This window comes from Anopheles coluzzii, chromosome 3 (assembly GCF_943734685.1).
Source record: "Anopheles coluzzii chromosome 3, AcolN3, whole genome shotgun sequence".
Lineage (NCBI taxonomy): Eukaryota > Metazoa > Arthropoda > Insecta > Diptera > Culicidae > Anopheles > Anopheles coluzzii.
Window position 1 is genome coordinate 39,276,594 of NC_064671.1, and position 23,388 is coordinate 39,299,981.

At 43.9% G+C, this 23,388-nt stretch overlaps 1 protein-coding gene across 1 annotated transcript; it reads right to left on the minus strand.

Annotated features, from left to right (window-relative positions):
* Window positions 1-1,258: 1,258 nt before the first annotated feature.
* LOC120958290 (neural-cadherin-like) lies at window positions 1,259-22,429 on the minus strand. Its single transcript, XM_040380976.2, has 8 exons — window positions 22,343-22,429; window positions 22,039-22,203; window positions 7,285-7,422; window positions 2,793-6,412; window positions 2,541-2,711; window positions 2,207-2,448; window positions 1,899-2,108; window positions 1,259-1,641 (listed from the first exon to the last, which is right to left on the minus strand). The coding sequence occupies exons 2-8, from the start codon at window positions 22,186-22,188 to the stop codon at window positions 1,391-1,393; spliced, it is 4,782 nt and encodes a 1,593-aa protein (XP_040236910.2). The 5' UTR covers window positions 22,189-22,203; window positions 22,343-22,429; the 3' UTR covers window positions 1,259-1,390.
* Window positions 22,430-23,388: the final 959 nt, after the last annotated feature.

A 23,388-nucleotide genomic window follows, 5' to 3' on the forward strand; every position in this document is an offset into this window, starting at 1 on the left:
TTGATTGATTTCGAGGTTTGTTCGTAAATTTTGTCCACTTGCAGTCCATTTGCAGGTGAGGTTGTTGTGCGCTTATTGGTTCGTTTGATTTTTTGTTTCTGCTTTGATTTTCTTGGGATTTTGTTTTGTGATTTAGAAATATTTGGAGTTTTCCTATTTCATGGAGTACGGAATTTTACCTTGTCAAGGTTTCTTGAGACCAATACAGAATTCTATTGAGCAGAGTTTTTGTCTCTCACTATCTCACCGGAAACAACGTTAACGATTTTAAGGATGGGCTACTTCTACCAGTTACTGCATGGGTTTCCTTTCACAGGATCATCGTCCATCTATAACGTTGGCGATGCATTTACCAACATGGCAATATTGTTTCACTCGCTGCGTGAGGCTTTTGAAGGAACACGTGTACATTATAAGTGTACTCGTGTACATTAGTTATTTTCATAAAAATGAAAATTTGTTGAATATTTTGACCACATTAGCTAATAACCCCGTTGTTGTGTCATTTTCTGCCCTGGAACATCGGTTTTTTTTGCTCGTTTTTCCTTTCTTCAAGAACTGTCCAATGTTTTTACAGTGTCTTCCTTCGCACTAAACTATTACGTGTCTGTACGCAACGTGTAGGTTGTAGATTTGATTTTATATTCATTAATTACAGTATACCGACCTATCGTAACCGAAATATTTACAGTGATGCGCTTTTCCTTACGCAATCAAAGCGAGCATATGATGCTCTTGTTTTCTGAGCAATGCAACTCTGCGTGTTGCACCGTTTGGCTGTTTGTAGCTTCACGGTACCAGCTATTGGATGTTGATAGAATCGATTTAAACTGCATCTGCTCCAATATACTTAAATTTTTGCAACTTCTTCACTTCTTGCAAACTGATGCACTGCTGAAAAACAGTGTTGAAGTCCCGCTTCGGCTCGAACGACTGTGTCCACATCGTAAACGGGGATTTATATGAGTTTATGGATTTTAGTGACTATTTTACAAAGAATATCTTCCGATTAGCTCATACACCGCCGAGAAAACCCCTAAATCGTAAGTCTTATACGACAAATTTGTTCTTTTATCTCCTTGGGGGGTTGAAAGTTTTGAACGCAATTATTTATCTACAAGTCCGTGCGCATCATTCAGCTTCGTCTGACGGTATGTCATGATAAACTAAACGAGCGTGCACAAACGTTGATCTCAGGAACAAAATACCTACAGCCCCTGCGACAGATACAGCTACTCTTAACTAACATCTTCATCTTCGATCTGCAGTTTGCTTGGTTCGTAAATATTGAATAATTTATCGAAACGAGGACCACATGTGGTTAAAAAGCTAAACTCATGGGGTTCATCGTCCGTACCTGCGGTGGAACAGTAGGAACAGGGAGGACAGTTTAGGTGTTTGTCGTCGTGTGCTGTTCGTGGCAGGTTTGGAAGATTATTATGGGTTTGGGCGATTTTTTTGATTTACCTGACTGTAAGGAACTTAGCGAACCCAAGGTACTCCCACAACCTTCGTGGGCGTAGTTACGCAGATCGTCGAATGGCCCGGAGGCTGAGTCGATGTCAACGCGTCGCTTCCGGTTGTCCAGGAACACGTCCACCTTGCCGACGACCTGGTCGGACACGACGGCAATATCTGGACATTTTGGTGTGTTCATGGAATGGACAGAAAATAATAAAACATTGTTAGGAAAGCATTGTTGGCCCACGGATATAAATGAGCTTCCCATTAGATTACAAACAAAGAACTGACGCACACAAACAACACGTAGCACTGATTCAGCAAATAATAGCAATTAATAGCAAATAAATAGCAGGCGATGCTGGAGAGGGTAAATCGTGCAGGTGCTTGGCGCATAACTACCTAAATGGCACATGCAAACGAAACACGCTACTTACGTACTGGCGGTGCCTTATGTTGAACGAGCTCTGGCAGCGGACCAATCGGGATCTTGAGTGTCTTCATGTCAAACGCGGTCATGTCGTTCTCGCCACCACCTTCGTCGCAGTAGTTGATGATGTTCTCGCGGATGTCGTCCTTGGTGACTGGCTTCTTTTTGAAGTTAGCTGAACGACGCCGGGAGCAGGAAAAATAAACAAACAGGAAAACTGTTGCGTGTAGCAAGGAAGACACAAAAACAAAACTTGTCTTTAAAACCGATCTACAAAATAATGTTTAAAGCACATCAAGACACGCTTCCACTTACTAATGATCAGTAATAGGCAGGCTATAACGGCGGCCAAGGCACTGGTGCTGAACTTAAGCGCTTGTCGTTCCTTCAAAAACTCACAACTCGCGCCCCAGTACGAGTCTGGACAGATGCACTTGTACTTTAGGCGCGGCTCCTGGTTGATGCAAGTGCCTCCATTAAAACACGGATAGTCCAAACACTCATTTCGATCGATGCAGGTCTTGCCTTCCGGTGAGATAATCATACCATCGCCACAGCTGTAACGAAAGAGATGGAATTCAAACACTAGCTGTTAGCTGTGTGACCAAAAAGACACACGATCTTTCACAGTGAACATTGAGCTACTTACGCGCACTCGTACTTGTTCCATAGGTCGACACACTCGAACGGATCCGGACAGTACGCGTTCTGGCAAGGATTGTTGGAGGAACAGTAGCGGTCGATGTTCTTTGCCATCGTGGCCTGACCCCACTGGGTACCGTTGGTGGCTGGCGGAAGTGGCAAGCTTTTACCGTCCAATCTATTGGCAGGGCAGGAACAGGAAGAGAACATTATAAAACAACACCCAGAAACGCTTTGCCGCCATACCCGCTAGACTTACCTGATATCGTCGATGCAACTCTTCTGATAGTCCGATTTGACATCGTACGTCTTGACGCCAGTGAACTCAGGCTTGCCGCCCGCATACACACCCTCTTGCTTGTCCACTGACAGCCACTGATGTCCGTCGAACGAGAAGCTTTGGTTGAAGTTAGCACCTTCACCCCCGTCCAGTTCCAGGATGGCCGCTGAGCCGTACCTTTGCACCTTCACCACGTGCCACTGTCCGTCGTCCACCTCGACCGCAGTCAACGCTAGCTCTTGCTCATCCACCTGACCCGTGTTTAAGCTGTACCGGAAGTACACCTTGGCACCCTTCAGCTCAATGATGCCGTACTCGCGCATATGCTGATCGCTGATGCGGAACAGCTCGCCGTACGTTTCACGCGTGCGGAACCGCAGTTGAATCTGCGTCACGAACTTATCCGGCTCGAAGCTGAGCGCGTACTTCACGTAACTGTGCTTTTTGAACGTGGTCGGCGTGGTCGGCAAGCTGCAGTACGTGCCCGTCCAACCGGGATTGCATTCACACTTGGCCTCGACATAGCTACCGACACACTTGCCATGCTCGAGACACCGGGCGACCTGTGGATTCAGATCACACACCTCCTGCGTGTACAAACAACCGGGCGCACTACCCTTAGACAGTCCCGGGTGTGACAGGTCGTACAGAATTCCATTGTGCTTAAAATTGCGTATGCACCCTTCGAAACCGACCCCAACCGGCATGTACTGCCAGCGGCTGTAAGTGTAGTCAAACTTGTTCCTAAACACACCGCCAATCTGGAGCGGCGTGTTGAGATTCAGATATTCGTTGAACTGCGGCACCTTGCCCAGCGCTTGGCAGGTGTGGTCGACAAACTGGACTAGGTTGCCGTCGTCGCTTTCGGTGATTTCTGCCGTCTTGCAGAAATCGACCACCATCTTCACCTGCTCAGTGTCCCAGAACAGATCGATCCGGTGCCATTCGCCATCGTTGAGCGGATGTTTGGTAGCGATGCGTAACTCTAGCGTACCCGAGCCGTAATCAATGAGAAACCGAGGATAGCCCTGCTCCAGCTCGAGTGCAATAAAGTCGGACAGCTGCTTGGACGTTTCGTCCTCCTTCGGTGGTTTGATAGGTCCGTTGTAGAAAATTAAACCATCCGGCTTCGTTGTGATGATCTCGACGCTAATATGCGACTTGTCGCACATGTCGAGCGGTGGGTACCAGGCCCAGCCACTGCCGCGGAAGCTACGTACGACTTGCTGACAGCGGGGCCCCGTGTAGCCTGGTGGACACGAGCACTTGATACCCGACTTGGAATCGGTGCAGCGACCGCCGTTCAGACAGGGATGGGATTTGCAGGTCTGTTGCTGCTTGTACTCTCGCGAGCTGCATACACACTCCGCCGTGGAGTTGATCTGAACCCCAACCAGGGCGGTTTTGTTCGCATTCACTAGGCAGGGGTTCGATTGGACCTTGATGATGCTGGTGCACGACCCAGCACAGTCCGCATTCTCCAGCAGGCACTCATCCACGTTTACCATCGTGATGCTGATGCCCACCTCCTGCTCGATTTCCTCCTTGTGCAGCAGTATCACGCCGTTCAGCTGCACCGCCTTGTAGAAGTACGCGCCATGCACGGCGAACCGCACATCAATCAGCGGCACCGACCGATCCTTCATCTGCACACTGAAAACGTCCACATTCTTTACGTCCACGTTCAGCAGCTCCGCCAGCTTGTCCCGGAACCGCTCCAACTTGCTGCGGAAGATGTTCTGGGTGCGATAGTTCCAGATGCGTATAAAGTCCTCATCCGTAATGCCGATCAGCCGGATTGAGCCGGAGTTGACGATCGCCTCGTACGAGATGTGCTTCACCACCACCGACATGTTCGCGTACGATTCCTGTGCGTGCTTGCGGTCGTAGATCTTGAAGCGCAGCTTGTAGCGTCCCTCGCGAGCACCGCGCCGCATCGTCACCATGCCGGATTTGTCGTCTAGCTTGAAACGTGGATTCTCGGTCTCATCCCAATAGAACAGCTTGTTCGAGGTGTCCCAATCGTCGAGATCGTTAACGAACACACGCCCGATCGGTGTGTCTGGCGCCTGACCTTGGTAGTTGTACACGATTACCTCCTTGGAGCCGGGCTGCATGATGTTATCGTTCAGATCACCGATCGTGATCGTCAGCGTGCTGGTGCCGGTTTGCGGTGGCGTGCCGGAGTCCTTGATAACGATCGGAATGGTGTACTGCTTGCGGTATTCGCGATCGAACGAGCCGAGCGATGAAATGATCGCCATACCGTCACCCTTGTTACTCTGCTCCACCTTGAAGGACGTCCGAATCACATCGTCTGCGTCCGGGTCCATGCGGAACTGGAACGGTGCTCCGTTGCCCTTCAGTCGATCATCCCTGTCAACGGCGGAGATTTCGATAATCTTCGACGGCGGTGAGTTTTCGAGCATAATGGGCCGATAATCTTCCGCGAATACCGGCGCATTATCGTTGATGTCCTTCACCAACACGGTCAAGATGGCAGTGGCCGTGTGCGGTGGAACACCGTCATCGGTGGCCAAAATTTCAAGTGAGTGTTTCGCCATCGCTTCCCGATCCAGTTCACGGTGGATCGTCACCGTACCTTCCTGGTCGATGGCAAACTGGCGCTTCCGGTCTGTAGCACGGTTAATGCTGTAGGTTATTTTGCTCTTACCGCCCTTGTCGATGTCGACCGCCTTGAAGGTGCCCAAGTTTTTCCCCACGTCCGCGTTCTCATACACAGCCGCCTCGATGTGCGGCTTCTTGAAACGAGGCGTATTATCGTTAATATCCTTCAACTTCACAATCACCCACGAATGGTCAACGTGGTATTTGTCGCTCTCGTCAATCTCATCGTTATCGATCACCTGTATCCGAAATCGAAAGCCATTTATCTGCATCGGATCCTCGTAGTCTAGCGGCTGGACCACCTTCAAACTTCCCGTACCGTCTGCGTTCTTTACCATCGCAAACTTATCCGCCCCGTAACCGCTGCTTTCAATGATTTTATACTGGAAATTGTTTATCTCATCATCGTCATTCACCGTCACGGTCAGTATCGGTGCCTCGGGCAGCGCACTACCGTCGGTTTCCTCCACCTCGACAAACCACTCGTCCTTGGTGAACCGAGGCGGCATATCATTCAGATCCTTCACCTTGATGGAAGCTGTCCCCGTACCCTTCAAACCTCCGCCATCTGTGGCCACTATCTGCAGCGAGTAGTCGGGTGTCTTCTCCCGATCGAGACAGCATACCGCCGTCGTGATGAGTCCCGTGTCCGGGTTGATGTCGAAGATCGGCAAACCAGTATCCTCTTGGATCGCGTTCTTCTCGATCGAGTAAATGATCTTCGCGTTAGTGCCTTCGTTGATATCGTCATAGTCTTCGGCCTTTATTGTCATCACGTGCATGCCGATGGTGCCATTTTCGGTCACGTTTCCATACGCAATGCCGTTCGTGAACTGGGGCGCATTGTCGTTGACGTCTTTCAGGTTGATCTGTACCTCCGTAAAGCCCACCAAACCCTCGCCTCCTTCGTCCTGCGCAAAGACGGTAAACTTCCAAGATGCTCGTCCGTGTGGTGGATCTCGGTTAAGGGGCTGAACATTTGGAGGAAATGTTGGGGAAGGAGAACAATAGGCAAAAGAGGAAAAACAAGTTATTAGTTTCCATCATCACGGATCTCAAAGACTGGAATGTATTATTCTATTAAATAATTTCGAAATGAAATTTTGTTTGACTTCATAAAGACTAACAAAACTCGGGACATTGCTGGTCCGTTGCGTCGGTTTTGTTCGTTGCGGCAAGAGAAAGTTTACAAAATTGCTTTATTTAATAAAATACAGTATTTATTTGAGGTTTGTTTACTTGTGCCCGGTATATCGAGTCCGATGGATTGTACCTTTGGTCCCACTCGAATCATTTCCAGACCCGGCACATGGCACAAGCGGGAAGTTTTTCAAAACTGTAGAGGAGACCGGAATCCAGTTTCACCATCGAAAAGTTTCTCCGTAGATCCAAGGTTTAATTGCACAGTAGAGGCACATTAACTCTTGCAGACGTTTATGTTTTTATACCGGAAATTACCGGTGGTAGAAAACTGTTCCAAAAATGTTCGACGCTCAAAATATTCCAAAACAAAACAGTCATCTTACCTCTGTTCAGGTTTCAGATGGCAAACGGGTTGTCCCGTGAACGTTTGCCCCGCTTCGGTCGAATCTTATGAACGTTGCGAACCCAAAAGACCCATTCTCACGGGTTGTCCCGTGAACGTTTGCCCCGCTTCGGTCGAATCTTATGAACGTTGCGAACCCAAAAGACTTCTCCCCGTTTATTTCAATGTTGCCACTTTTTTTTCTATTCTCACTTTTTTTATTTCTTTCAAGGTTAACTGCACTGATTTTGTTATGTTAGCCAATACAACGTGGTGGTGCTTCCAACATAGGCTTCTGAGTCTACAATTTTGACCTACCTTAAGTACTAATATTTCCCCCGTGGCCTTGTTGATGTCAAAGTTGCTATCGGAGGGATTTTCGATGTCAATACCGGGCCCGGTCAGGAAGTAGATGATGTTGTTCGGCCGCTCCACGTCAGCATCCGAGGCGGTAACCTGTTCCAGGCGAGGAAAAATATATCAAAAGAGAGGTAATAAGTGGCCAGTGGATGGAAAATAAAACCGAAAAGAACACCAAAACTTGACCAAAACCTGAATTTGGAAAAATAGACAAAAAGGAACACTTGTTTCTACGAACTAACGAAATCGCTCAACAAAGGAAGATTGACTCAATGAAATTCAGAAAATGTAAAGCCGCCAGGCGTACGATAGCCTTTCTCGAAAGTTTTGCTGTGTGCCCTGCCAAGCTCAGTCAGTACCGTAGCAAACGTGAACGAAAAATATGAATGCTTCGTGAGCGAATGATTGGCATCACCATATTTTACCGAATGATTTGCTCGTCCATATCGGTGAGATCAGACAGATAACATGACGTCTGCCAGTTGGAAAATTAATTTTCATTTATTACTTCAAATTGCACTGCTCGATGATGTTATATACTAAGGAGTAATTCGTTTGGTTGGAGGTGAAATCGTTCAATATAGTTTCCACTAACACAGCAGTCTAACGTGACGTTCGAGTCCAGCTCGAACCTGGAAGATTTATAGTAGCTCGAGCCAGCTATGACTTCATAAGTCCATGAATGTTGTTTCAAAATGGTTGATTGAGTTGTAGCAATTACATTAAGTCTGACTTGGTCGCTGGAGGTTGTTATTGATTTCTGTTTGTTTTATTGCCTTTAATACAAACAAGACGAAGAGAGACATAGATAAAGGAAGATAATGCTGTGTTGATTGATCGTTTTGGAACGGCCTGTACAATTGGTACAGGCTAAGTAATTCTCATAGGCTTGGCTCATACGCAGGGTATTAAAATCGATCCTAAGCGTTAACTCGTCTCTCATAATATATTGAAACAAAAAGTCAATGGTAAATAATATCATCGTTAAGGTAGGATTGATCTTCTACCTTTTGCAACGATCGTAATTATTCTCCACGTGTTCGACACAAGGAATGCTTGATATAATGGCACGTACGACACGTACCATCCGTTAACAAATTTGATCTGCCTCGTCAGGAGCGTTGAGCCGGCCTAGATTAAGGGTTTACCCCGTTACCTGCGATGCACCGAGACACTGTGCTTGCGAAGTTAGAGTAAAACAAACCTCATGTTTACTGATGCAATTACATCATTACACTGACGGAGGCACAAATGGATGCACGGAAGATAGATAGACCAATCAGTTGGATGCATCGCGGTAAGAAGAGGCCCGTCGAGCACTTAAAAGCTAAGTTCCATTACATCGTCTGAGCAGCGCGTTGTGAATTTCATCATCGCGTTAGCGCATCGGCACTGCAAAGAACTTTTCCATTGGACCACTCCCAAAAAGTTCCCCGCTGCTTTAGCGCACCGTAAGCACTGTACAATCGGTTCAGTAGCAACGAGGGCAAAATAAATTTCCCCCTCCGAACACGAGAAGAAGCGTGCTAATCGTTATATTATATGTTCATCCTGTTTCTTGTTTGATTCCTGTTCGTCCCATTCTCATGAGACAGAGAAGGTTCAATGTCGTGCCGCTATATCCCGTTTTAGCTGTATGTTTGTGTTGCAGCAACGAGAAGGCCGAGCATTAAAGTGGCATACAATTGCGGAGAAAATTGGCGTCGAGTAAATAGAATAGAGTTTTTGTCTCCATCAGCAAAGAGCTGTACGCCTGTGTCCTCATGGCAAGTGCAAAGGAAACAAGAAAAAGTAACCGAAAAGCAGCCAGCACGACACAACCAGTTCGCTGGTGGTTATGTAAATGTTAATGAAATTTCATTCTCCTCGATAGCTGCATAACTTTTTGTCTTCTCCTGGTTTCGTTTTCCACGTGGCGACACTTTCCTTCCCCAATCTACTTGTATTTTTTTTGGCCTGTGGGCCAGATTTTCCATTCTAAAAGTTTGTACAGTTCTCAGCGTTTTACCCTGTGTCGTTGCGTTGTCGCCGTCGGTGCAGCTTAGAGTGGACTTCATCACGTTCATGCTCACTCGATCCTTTTAATGGTGCACACATTGTGTCAAGGACACGAGTGTGAAGGACACCTTAAGTGAGCTTTCGGACAAGGCGTGCGAGTAAGTGCAACATACCGACGCCAACCGGAAGCAATGTGTTACTAGTATGTATTTATATTCATTAAAAGTTTACTTTTAGGATTTCACGCTCATTTTAGCCAGTATTAAAAGCGAACTGGCCTGGCGTTTCCCCTACGGAAAGACAGATGGAGTAAACTTACAATCCCAGTTGGCCCAGCAGCCAGTTGGCGAAGCGTTAATTTTCGGTGATAGCCTATTATTAGATGGAAAGCATTTCACAGGAGTTACTCGACGCGGCGACCGGATGTAGCTGGCTGACCAGATTTGCAAAGCGCCTGCAACATAAAATAGCGATCTGGTTTTGCGAAATCGCTTGTCAACAACAACAACAACATCTTTACCACGTTATAAGATTGTTAAAATTTATCCTTCTTTGGTCCAACAACCGTTGTTGGTCATGATCTGCCTGTACCACTTCTGGGGTTGGCTTTCAGTGACTAATTGATTTCCCCCCATTGCAGTATAGTCAGTCCTATGTATGGCACCACAGTCCATTTGGGGATTTAACCCATGACGGGCATGTTGTTAAGTCATACGAGTTGACGACTGTACTAAGAGACCGGCACATTTATCCTTCACCTCGTTAGGAATGCGAGCGAAGGGGTCCCTTTGACGTTTAATGAAGCAACCAATGGCAGTACGTGTCATTCGATTACTGACTTATAACGACATCAAACAACTGGAGCGACGGGGACGTTGTTACGGACAACAGGATAAACTAGACAGCGGGTTGGAGGATTTGGTTCCATAGTTGCTTTGATTGAGCACCTGTTGACGTCATTATCATCGTGATCGTTTTCCTCGAGCGAAAAAGGCTGCATGCAATCCAAGTCACGTTGTAAAGGAATCATGCGTGGCCACCAGAGACACGGCACGGTACTCGGTAACAAATATTATGCTTTTGCTTGACTGAAAGTGCCTTTACTTCTGTGCAGGGAAGCGAGAAAGAATTTTTCGAATCGAATTCGAAGAATTGGTTAGTATGCAAAAAAAATAATTTATTTTTGTTTGACGTTCAGTATCGGTTCAGGCAGCCACTATCTCTTGTTGCCTCCATTTAAGTGGAAGTAATAATTAAGACAATAATTTTCAAATAAAAGGTGTAATTTTAATAAAAAGTCAAAACAATAATCAAACTTTCGTTTCAGTACCAACTCTGTACCAAGCCAACACTGACGACGATTCGAAAACACGAAAGTGGAGACTAATTTCTGAATGCTTCCTAACATAAACAAACTAAATTTGGTTTGCTTTAATCTGAAAAAGCTACCCCCATTGGCTTTGAGCGATGCGAACTACCAAAAGCATGTTTATTTCATTCAACCTCCTCATCAGTACCACCGTTTCTTTCACCATCGCCACAAGGTCACCAGTAACTTTGTAACCGTTCAGTAAACTATCTCATAAATTAAATACATGTTTTTCAATGGAATGCTCTTTCAACGGGTGAGTGCGTCGCAAGTGTCGCAGTGGTGCAATGGCATACAGCCCTGATAAGCCGGCTCATCCCTGTGTCCATCGGAAGCGTTTGCGTTGGCCCAGTGAATGCGTGAGGCTGGTGTAATGAAGCATGCCTCGTTTTACGACCAACTACCATCGATCAAGAGCAGAAAGGAAACGGTCAGAGCCATAATTGAACGTTCGAAACCAATAAAATTGATAAGTGTCTTCCATCGTACGGAGTTCATTTATTTCACTTCACCCCAGGAAAGTGCTGCCAAAAGGCTGCTACCATCACACATGTACGTCCTTGCTGCAGGGAGTATCTTTTCTAAGCCTTTATGAAGCTAATAGAAATACAAATTATCTTCTCAGTGTCCAATGGTCTTTGGGCGGATTGTAATAGTTGAAACTACCTATCGATGAGTACCGGGCTCTATCTGCAGTGGGACACTATGCCACGTACGCACCGTCGTTACGATTTTGGGGAAGACAAGTGCTGTGTTTCTGCTAACAGGACACATTTCCCTCTATAAGGTACTAGGCCACGTGCGCATGTTTGATGAGCTTTTGGGCAAGACAAGTGCTCTGTTTCTGCTAACAGAACAACTTTTACTTTGATCACAGTGCACGTCGTGGGGAGAGATGCTTACGAGCGGGCTAGGAGATAAAGAAAGACGAGATCTATCTCGTGAGGCCACCTTTAGAGTAATGGTTACCAAGTATGTATGAAAAGTTTGGTAACGGTTTTTCACTATTTCTGTAAAAACCTAGCGCCATGCTGGTTGTTTAATGTGAATGTGAAAGTTACAGTATTAGGCAGCATGTAACATGGGTACGTATATGCAACCTAAGAAAGTCTCCAGCATCGTGCTAAAACAACTCGACATTTGATATCTGGAAATGAGTACTTCCTCCAATTCTGAGGTAATCTAACCTATGCAGGTGTACCTTGGGAACTACCTTTGTTTGAGAAAGTCCTTCATTCATTCATCTTCCAGCCAACTGCGGTCAAATGTCAACCGAGGCAAGATGAAGCTGCCTTTCGCTGCTTTTGCGAGTCATGAGCAGATTAGTTTCGTTACGCCTTTCTCTAGTTTTTTAACACCTTTTTCTAAGCCGTTTCTTGTTAGTATGGGACAATCAAACCAAATGGAGAACCACTGGAAATGGACCGTATTAGGGCTAATAAAAGTTACGCTTTATTATATAGTTTAGCCGCTTCTTCGGTTCTTCAGGACCTTTGTATGCTTGCTCTTCTTCAATGCTTCCAGCTTTCCTATCGATTCGACATGTTTGCAGTTCATGTGTTGCGATCCGCAATTGAGGAGGCCATGTGTGGCTTAGCCTTTGGTGCAACATTTTACGTAACTGTACGGACGTGATTTGTCGGTGGCGGTAGTCGTGTTCTTTCTCATTTTTTGGAACAATTTGTTTTCTTGGATTTGTTTTTTACTCCTTTCTGTTTTGGTGTTTCAAAAATGGTTATTGCCATTGTTCCATAGGCGGTTTGATCGTGTCTTGAGTCTTTAAAACGACACGTTTGGGAAGTTTATAATTCCGTTGAAGGTGAAACCATATATTTCTTTCTCGGAGTTAGCAGAACCACGGTGAAAGTGTGTTTGTGTGTCTGTGTGGGACGTGAGTAAATTTGTCGTAAAAGAGTGGAATTGTTTTTTTTTATGTTTCACGGCATCCGTGCACGTCCCATGTGCGGTAATTCTAACCAGCCCTAAGCAATATGGTATGACAGAAACACTTCGTCTTTCTCTCAAATACAAGACACAACGGTTTTTGGGTGAAATAATGAAACCAATAGCAGTGTGTTACGTGCAGCACATGACCTAGGACAAAGCGAACCGGATAGCTTTAGCTTGATGACAGTACCGAACCAGTACACTGGCTAAATATTGTACGAGAATGTTATGAATCTATCTTTAACTACCCAAAAGTCGTGTAAGGGAGTGCATGTATGTTTTACGGAATGTATGATGCATAACCGTCGATTGCATGGTATGTTTCGTAAGATAGAGTACGACCACCTTTACGACACCATTCGGTGCTTGGGCACGATCTCGACTTTCCAGTTGGGATGGGTAGCAGTGAGTTAACATAAGTGAAGCTAAACAGTCTTCGTCACTTGACTGTTGCAAACATTTTCTATCAGGTTGTTGCGTGCCATAGGTGGATGAAATCGTGGGAAAGGGATTATGAAGGTGGGAATGGGAGGTAAGAGAAATGTTGGCATTGTTTCGGGTGTTTGATTGCATGGAGAGGATGCTCCATTCCGTTGATTAATGATCGGTGGAATCGAAAAGCTCGTGGAACGCGCAGATAGCAAGGGTACAAGTTTGTTCAAAGCAAAATTATCAACAAAATTGAGCTATTGAGTGCTCGAGAATGGAGTATGTTCAGGTCGGGTAGTTAGGAAGCTGGTATTTGAGTTGTTGTGAGGAGGAAAAGTCTTCAGTTTAAGAGCCATAACTTGAAAACTTTGTAAACTATGTGGGGTTTTGTGTTAGTCGATATAACAACTTCCATCTTATAATTACATTATGTTAATCGTATGTTCCTTATATACTGATTTGTAATTGTGCTTATGTATCTTTAAAATAAATATAAAACTTGTTATATATGTATCATTTAGCTTTTCCATATAATTTCTATCAATGACATTTCATAATCATGTTTTCTATTTTTAACTGTTATCTAAGTAAATAATTGTGTAAGACATTCTTTTTGTCAGATTTTTTTTGCGCTTGCATGAACTGCATGAAAGTGCGATATTTACTAAAGTATCGTCCGTGTTGATGGACAACGTTTGTGCTTATTTAATTTTTCGTGCGTTATTTTGTAGTGCGGTATCAATAAGAGCGTCTGACTTCAAATGACTGCATTTGAAAATTGTACGGCATATGCAACATGGCTTCAGTTTTGTACAGCATTTTCTACACAAACATAGTGCTACAGTGCATGCACCAGGTTGCTGCCTTGTAAGTAAATAAACAAACAAACAAAGCAAAAGCACAACATGTCCAAACAAAGAGCCAAGCAGAAAAATTCTACGCATCACTCACAAAAAGATGCTGCCTGCTCAAGAAAATACAAACAAATGAAGAATCCTGTAGCGTTGCACTACAGGCTGGATCGAGCGGGCATACTGTCACGTGGCAGTCTTTTATTTTGCGTTTGCAGTGCAACTGGGCAAGATATATTACTATGTTACCAGAATGCAATTGTTGTTCCTGTTGGTAGATGGAAACATCGCTCATTTTCCGTACAGCACAACATTTCACTCCGACAAAGCATATTGTTTGTTTGGCGTTTGCCGTTTGTTTCTCTATTGGAATATTCTCTAACCGAAAGCTTTGCTGCTTGATTTCTTTTAGCTGCTGCCCCACTGGCTAGCCTTATGTGGAATTGTATACACTTATAAGCGTTGCAACTTTGTATGCTGTATTTCTCATAGATGCGTAGTCTTCTGGAACTTCAGCCCTATCAAACCAGCAAAATATAGGAACAGTTTTGCTGTTTGTTTTACTGTGTCATTTGCAGACGATAGGTACGGTCAAACAAAGTGGTATAGCTCAGGGCCGGTGAATATGTTTCATTTGTCGTGAAGTGGTGTTTCACATGGTGAGGCAAGTGCAGTTGCGAGACATAAATTGCACATGAAGTTGGGGTAGCAACAGAAGAAAACAAAATGTATAAACAGCCCTTCCTTTCTCGAGCTATCCTCCAGCACGCAAAGCGAGGGAAAAATGTTTATAAAAAGAATAATATATAAATGGTTCGCCTTTGTGGAGTCAATCAAAATTTTGAGAGCAACGGTGGTGCGCATGCAGGCGATGATTTTGTATATGTTTTTTTTTTTTTCAGATGATTTAGCATGTTGTTCGGTGCAGCTGGTTGTATAATCAGACGACAGCGACAAGAGTGTCCCACAGCGGAACATAATTCAATGCACAAATGCCATTCCCGTACATGTATGTACAAGCTAAACGAAACGTGAAATTCTGCGAAAGTGTGGCGCAAGGGTAAGCACAGCATGACGCACATTAAACAATAATGGAGCAGACTATAATGGAAATAGCAATGGATCAATGTTATTAATATGAATCAAATTACATTTTTGCTGCGCAACAGTACCTGATTTCAGCGAAATCATACTATTGTAGACAAGCTTTTGGTTTTGATTGATTTTGTACCCTTGCTAAACGAAACAATCTCAATATTGACGTCTATCACCTTGCCATCAAAGATTGATAATTTCTTACGATCAAAATCATTGGAATCAAATCATTAACAGCTCTTCCTGTCGCGATGTTATAGCTTCCTATTTATTGTCCTAATGATAATTCTACTTTCCGTGTCCCATTAGCAAACCATCCCAAGTGCTTCGATAACGGTCATTGAATCTGGTCATTTTCCATTAAAAGCCAATAGCGTCCGCGTGGTTCACCTTCACTAGAGTGACAATAACCATTACCGCCATCGGACAGGTATGAGTTAACTATCTGCTCACATTGCAGTTAATATGCGAAAGCAGGATAGTAGAATATTCCCATTTTTCGGAAAGTTTCTCCCTATCCCGATATACTGGGATCCGAGACTTTAGTCTCAGGGGACATTAGTTGGTAGTGGACAATGGCTCACAACGTTTGCCCCTTTCCCGTTCATCTCGCATAGAAGCTAAGCCTCAGAAAACTAACGAAAAAAAGCATAACGAATCTTATCAAATTGCACTTTTGCTTCGACCAAAACCACAGGCAGGTGAAATAGGTTTCGTACCCGGTTTGTGGTGGTGGTTGGTGATTCCAATTTTACTGATATGGGGGCCCTTTCCGTTTTAAGTTTGTAGGCTGACATTTCAGCCTGTCAGCTGTTTGCATTGTATAGCAGTTTTCGAGCAGATATCTAAATGGGTATAATATACAGGTGGGGTTATCCCAAGGTGTATCCATATAGAAAGCTGAATGAAGATTTAAAGAGTGTTTTGAGTATTCCTCAAGCCTCTAGAAAGCTTATTTGAACAAAAGTCCTGTCAAAAAGTGATATTTCTGTCAAATCTCATATAAAATCGGCACGCTGTGATCCGACACGGCCCGGCCCGACGCGAATCTCTTGTCTGCAGTCCTACGTTTTATGGCATTGTCCGATGTCGTCCGGTACGTGTAGCTTGGCCGTAATGCACCTTGGGATGGATGTAAACACCAACTTGTTTTGCCATTTTTCGATCAGTTACTCGAATCTAATTCTAGCTATGAGGCTAGAATAATCTAGGCTGAAAATTGCAGGCTAGTTTTTTTGTGTGGTTTTGTATGGAGTGTTGACATGATTTCAGCCTCCAACTGTCAAAGTCCATACAAAAAACTAACTAGAATCGTGAAGGGCCCCATGGTCAGTAAAACCTCGTTCCTCAAGCGACATGGAGTTCGGTTTTGTATCGAACTTCCGTCCCTGGTTTGTTGGGCAAATGAAACAAACCAAAACAGGAAGTGTGATGGTTTCAGCTCTCTACTGCGACTTCCTTCATTAGCCATATCGGTAAATGAAAAGGCCGGAAATTGTGTCACCCGTTTGTTTCGACCCGAGTCAGCGCGTCCTCGCCAAAACGCAACAGAGGCAAGGCTCTCGAAAAACAGGCTGGACGTTGATTCGAAAGGGTTTTTTTTCCGGATGTTTCCTTTTGGTAGGTGACGGTGAGGTTGAGCTTGCATCGGGGAAGTGAACTTGCAGGGAACGAATGATAGTGGTTTAGTTGTCATTCCAGTTTTCAACGAACGGAAAACGATGTTGAAAATTTTATTCGACGCCCTTCAAATGCTTCGTAACCGTTCCGTGGCCTTTGTTACAAATTCATATCAACACCCCGATGGCGTGCAAATGCGAACGTGACGGTGTCTGTCGCTTTGCGATAAAAGATCAACCGAACAGGCCGTCGTTTTGTGACCATTGTCCACAGCGCGCTGGATGCAAGATGTCTTTCTCGGGTAACACAAACGGACCGTATCGGGTTGGGGAGAGACGCATTGTCTAGCTGGCTGGACATCCCCAACAGGTGTACGTAAAACTTTCCTTACCAAAGTATTACGGTGTGGTCTTAAGAAGGTGAACTTTACGCAGTACAATGTCCCTATTCCAATAGCCGGCAAACAGCAGTCAACCGAAAAGTTTGAACGCTGATACAGCACGAAAGGAATAGTCTTTCGGTGGCGCTAGTTAGTTCTTTTCCGAGAGTCTCGGTATTCATGATGGCAAGCTTTATAACATTCCTTCCGTGCAGTTAGATTTTTTGGTCAACCGTGTCCACGTGGTTCGTCCCAAGGGCCTTGGAAGGAAGCGTAAAGCTAAAATACATTATTGCTTGTTTGCCAAAGATCGATCCGAGAGGAAGCCAGTGCACGTGAATCGTGATGGCAGAGAGAGCAATGTTTAAGAGAATTAAAATTGTATACTAGTTAGGTAGGCCAAATGACTCAGGACTCATGCGAGTCACAATAAGTGGAAACAGTTTGCCGTCAGCAAATTTTTTTCAAAGTTTTGAACTGAAAATGAAATAGTTTATGATTGCTTTAACCGATTCGAACACTTTAAGTGAATTTTAAAAATGCTCCAAACCCATAAAACAACCGCCATCACATGTTTTGTTGAATGAAGTAGAGGTAAGCAGAGGTGCTGAACTTTCAATTCGAATTCCAACGTGAATCAAGCTACCGAGTAAGCTTTACACAACTTACTATAATTGTTGTGGTTTAGTTAATAGTCGTTCCACCGAGCTCTTCACCGGACGCCAGCTACTGAAATTGTGGAACGAGCATTATTTATGACGTATACATTGAACAAAACGGCTAAATAAAACTATTTCAAACACATTAATCCCAGTCCAGCATTCCCCTTTTGAACAAAAACCTGACCCGACGAGATAAACCATACGAGGGCCAATACCAATTTCCAAAGGTTTTATTGGCACCGGCTAAACGAAAATCTCTTGCGTGCTGAATTTGCGGTTTAGAAGGGTGGAAAGGATTTTTCCATACACACACTCTTTCTCCATAGTGATCCTGACCTCGACTAGATAGGGAGATTTATACCATCCAATGAATTATCATCTTCGGCTGCCCTAAACGAAGAATGTGTACCCCAAATTCTTCACACTATCCTGGCCAATCAGTGAACAGCTTGGTCACCAAAACTCTACGTAGAATGGAAAACATTTGTCCAGCCTTGCAGCTTTGGGGAAGTATTGATAAGTGTGAAATAACAACAATAGCAAAAACAGACCCTAAACCTTACGGAAACAAATGAAACGAGTTGATGATTTTGGTGCTTGGTGCCTCGCTTTCAGCGCAAAATACCATGAAAACCAGCTTAATGGGTATGTCGTTTTTGAACATTTGTTGTTTTTTACCGTTCGAGTGCTTCCATTTGCAAGCACTTGATCCAGTCACTATGTAGTAAACTACACTATGCAAGTAAATTAAAGCTCCAATTGCATGGAATTGTTTGTTTGCCAGGGAAGCAATTGGGAACCGACCAACAACAATGGTTGGAGGAAGCGCATTGAGTGTAGCAATTGGACAGATAGTCAATCGATTCCTGAGTGCCGAAAATCGTATTAGTTTCGATTCAACTGATTAATTATTGCAAACACTCGCTCCTTTGCGACATCCCGTAGGCAACCGTAAAGATAGGAACGCCAATGATGATGATGATGACTATTGCATTACCGCACAAATATTGATGAGGAGGAATAGATTGACTCGGTGTTTGACTCGGGCATTACCCAGATACCCACAAATCATACGGGGTTACAAGCCGGCGGATTTGCAAATTGCATTTGATTGTAATGGAAAATGAGCGTCATTTGTAATGAAAGCTAAGCGCATTACTGGCAATTCTATTCGCGATCCCATTCCCAATCGATTCGCGTGTTGAATGCATTTTACAATCGCGTAGAATGGCACTAATGTGCAAAATGATGTGTCTGTAAACGCACTCATTGCGACAGTTGCTGGGTGGTTTTAAATACAGTGAATTGGCTATTGGTTGGTTTGGCCGATTGTTCACAAACGGGTTCATCAATTATATGTAGCTTCAACTCAACTGATGAATAATTTAAACCTGTGCATTTGTTTTTACTTCCGTGTTATGTTTGGATTGTAAAGAAATTATCTCACACGGTAATCAGAAGCTTCAAAACATGATGATTATTCATTGTATTCGTCTTGCATGTGGAGATTTCTTTTCTATTTCATCTATGGTGACACTATAAAGGTGGCGCTGTGGCTACCTGCAGGCTCATTTTTGTCACTCGAAAAAGGCAAAACTTGTTCTTCTAGATGGCAGACATAACAAAATCCGCATCAACTCATTAGCCACATCCATACTTCATAAGTGAACGACCGCAAAGTGTTTTACCGCAATTAAAGATAATTAACATTTATTAATTTAAAAACTTTTATGCCGCACGGTGTACCAAAGTCACAACGCTTTGAATCCTCCCGAAACAACTATACAGAGAAAGTATTAGATTTTGCCAGCAAAACTCTGCTTGGAGCTAGAAGTGTGAGGCATGCGAGAGGCTTTACTTTTAGTTATGTGTGTGCCGTCGTCCACCCGTTAAAACGAAGTGCTACCACCGTATGTTGTGTTGCTACGGACTTAGCTCTCTGCATATTTTGAGTAACTTTGTACAAACTTTCTTAGATTTGGCTTTGTGTGTGTTTAATATTCATTGAACAGTTTAAAAAATACTTTGTTTTCGGTCGCTTGACTTTTGCTACTGACTTTCTCGATGGCGCCTATTTTCGATCAGCTGATTAGGCTTGACCTCACTTGACCCTGTTGCGCTGTAGAATTTTGCCATGATTAGCTCTATTTTTAATAAGCTAGCTGTTTAGCCTTTGGGGACATCTTGTTGTCCTTATCTATTTTAAATCGCCATCTGGTGCTTTCCCTCGTAAGTTATTTGAGCTATCCTTGATAGCTCGTTGTTTTGATAAACATTACGGCTGTTGATCTAAGATTGATTTCGTGCTAACATGTTGGATGGAATTATTTCACAATCGCATTGTTAAGCTGCTTACAATGATTGTGGGAGCTGGAGACAACGAGATTGGGAACAATACAGCATGTTCGGCGCAAAGCAGCATGTGCAAAGGGATTTGAAATGTGTATGTGTGTTTTGTGGTTTTTTAAAGTTTTTTCTCATTTGGTTTTGGTAAGCGTCCCTTTGCTCCCAGTGCGTTATGTGGGGCTAGCATTTCCAACTGAAAAGCCATATTTTAGCGATTCAATGATTTTTACCCGGGAAGCATTATAATATCTCAGTGATTTGGGAATGTGGCCGGCTGGTGGCTATTTTTTCTTCTTTTATATATTCCTTTCTTTTTCTCTCTTTCCCTTTCTCATACTCTCATAAAAAAATGTCATACTTTTTGTATTGTATATTTTTATTGCGGTAACTGGCACTCTTCGTACCAGCCATGGTCTTCCCTGTCCCTCCTTGTACATTGCTCTAGGCACTTCGCATACCATGCTTGTGCCGTTGACCGAATTCCATTTGCCACGGCCACTGAATCTTTCTCAGGATTCATCCCTCAGGGACTCGGGCCATTCATTTTAATTTTTATTTTTTGTATGCATACTTTACATTTATTGTTATTTTTCAGGATCTCTCTGTTTCCGTTCGATCTGGCCGAAACGTTTCCGGGAGTACGTAAGATTTTGCTTCGTGCTGACCATGCTATTCCAATGAACCGACCTCTTCGTCGCCTGTCGGTTGAATATTTCTGCTTGCGGTGGTGCCAATCCCAACGATCACAACAATAACAAAAAAGCATCGGAGGGAATGCGTCTGGGGTCAAAGTTTATGGTGGCTCGGGGCAGTTCGTTTGCAGCATATCTCTCGTTCTGTCCGTAATGGATAATGGGTGGTCGCTTTTGGCTGAATTATTAATTGGCAAGTGAGAGAGATAGAGACAGAGTGGTAGTTGGAGGTATATGTAAAGTGTTGCACTGTGTTGGGGCCTGAATCGATGTCGATTGGAATGTGAAAACCATTGATAACGGGTCGAAAAATCATACTGAATTCATAATTAGAGCCGCTCTCGCCCACGAACCTTCAAGTCAGCACACTGATATGCCATGCAGAGGGGCAGCCTATTGGAGCGGGTAAGTTATTGCAATTCCACCACACCACTATCTAGTTCTAATGACTTTCAAAAATTACACCCCGCAGGCACAGCCCACAAACACACTTTAAAACACTTTGATTCGGTCAGGTTTAAATTGCATTTTATATCTCTTTATCATTTTGAGTATTCTCTCAAGCAAAATTTAACTCATTTTGTAGGCAAACACTCCAGAGCATAGCAACATCTAGGGCGGTCTCAACAGAGGATGGTGCCCATTGACTGTCCTTCTCTAGCTATTGACACTTATGCAGCTGTAAATTGCAAACTCGTTCGATCTGATATTGGGGAATCTACTTGGGGCTGTCCCTTAGCACACAGAAAAAGCGTGAGTGTGCCCATTAGCCAAACAATTGGATACACCATCATTGGAATTATTCGACATGGATGGTTCGAAGCAACATACGTTTCCAAGTGATTATATTTTGCAGGCTCAGCTTAATCGGATACTGTGACCCTCGTTAAAAATTTCCAAGAAGGACAAGCAAATGTTCCGATGGGATTGTGTGGAATACACACACACACACGAACACTTCTCAAAGCAAACCGGATGTGTGAAGGGAAATGAACGCCACAAAGGCTCGGTGTAAAATGGACCCAATTCGGTCATCCCAATGAACGGCTAGTTTGAAATTTGTTCAGGAGAAACACGCACACCCGTATTGTCCGCATTTGAGCAAAGGTGCTAAACCATTTCGAACGCTTTGGTAAACTGGTGAAAAGGCAGGAACAGCCCATATTTACCCTCAAATCAAGAGTTTGTGTTGGGCGTTCTTGTTATCCGATACGGGATGATATTGAGAAAGATAAGCACGAAACCATATCCTTCATTCGGTACGAATGGATAAACGATACTGGTCCCTGGATATCCCGACGAGGGTGTATTTTCCTTCACTTACCCGCAGCACACGCTTCGGCAGTCCTCGATCGTCCTCCTCGGTGATTTGTGTGCGGTATGACGATTTCTCAAACACCGGTGGATTGTCGTTTACATCGCGTACGTTGATCAGAACGGTGGTGTAGTTCTCCTTAAAATTATCCAATGCCATCAACCGTAGCTCATACTGTTTGGGGTTGCATGGTCAGAGGAAAGGACAACATGGAGTTGCTTTATTGAACGTGCACCGGGGGTTGGCGAAGAAATGTGTCAAATCGCACGCATTTGCATCAGATGAACCACAGAAGGTATTTATTTGGTCTTACCTTTTTTATCTTCTCATAATCCAACGCCTTGGCTACGTGCAGGGCACCGGTTGTGTCGTGTATGGCAAACACATTGCCTATGTTACCGCTCGAGATCTTGTATCGTACACCGGACGCTGTAATGAAAAGGGAAAGAGAAGGTTAAAGGATGATTATTAGTTCAAGTGTGCCGCATTAAATGAGCTTTATTACAGGGTTTTCGAGGATTATATAGACATGTTCAGCGAGTTGGAGATTCGTTCAGGCATATAATAGACTCTTTCAGCGAGATATAGAATTGTTCGGAAGTAGGTGTTGTTGCGATTCATGTTCAGCGATTCTGTAGAGCTGTCACTTTCGTACCCCTTGGACTGCAAGTTGGATCATTCTCATCAGAAGGTAAACAAACGGTTTTCGAAAAAAAATATGCTTTTTTCAACTAATTTATGTATTTAACAGCTTGGAGAATGATTATTAGCTACTTTTAGGACATTTAAGAATGAAAAATTGAACCCTGCGGCACAGTGTGTAAACAAAACAAATGACAGCTCTATAGAATCGCTGAACATGTCTACACCTACTTCCGAACAATTCTATATCTCGCTGAAATAGTCTATTATATGCCTGAACGAATCTAAAACTCGCTGAACATGTCTATATAATCCTCGAAAACCCTGTATTTCCCTCAAACGCACAAGGCGAAGCTGCACGAGTCATGTTGGTGCGCTGAGGTGTTTCAAATTGTGTATGATAATTAGCTCCTCCCATCAGAAACACATGGCACATGCTGGATGCCAGCATTCCTGCATAGTCAACTACGTGTAGAATCAGCGTTATATGCACTGGTGAGCTAAAAAGCCTCTCCTTTAGCATCATATGCTGTTTGTTAGGCTATTTAGAAGGTTAATTTTAAAGTTGGCTTTCGACCAACGCACTAAACGGTGCACAATATAATTTGATATTCCGAATTTATCCGGGCCAGCTGGATAGGCAGACTTATGCTAATTTCTAAAAACCAAACCACGCTTCGATTAGTTCAAGTCCTGAACAAACCATACAGTGAAATT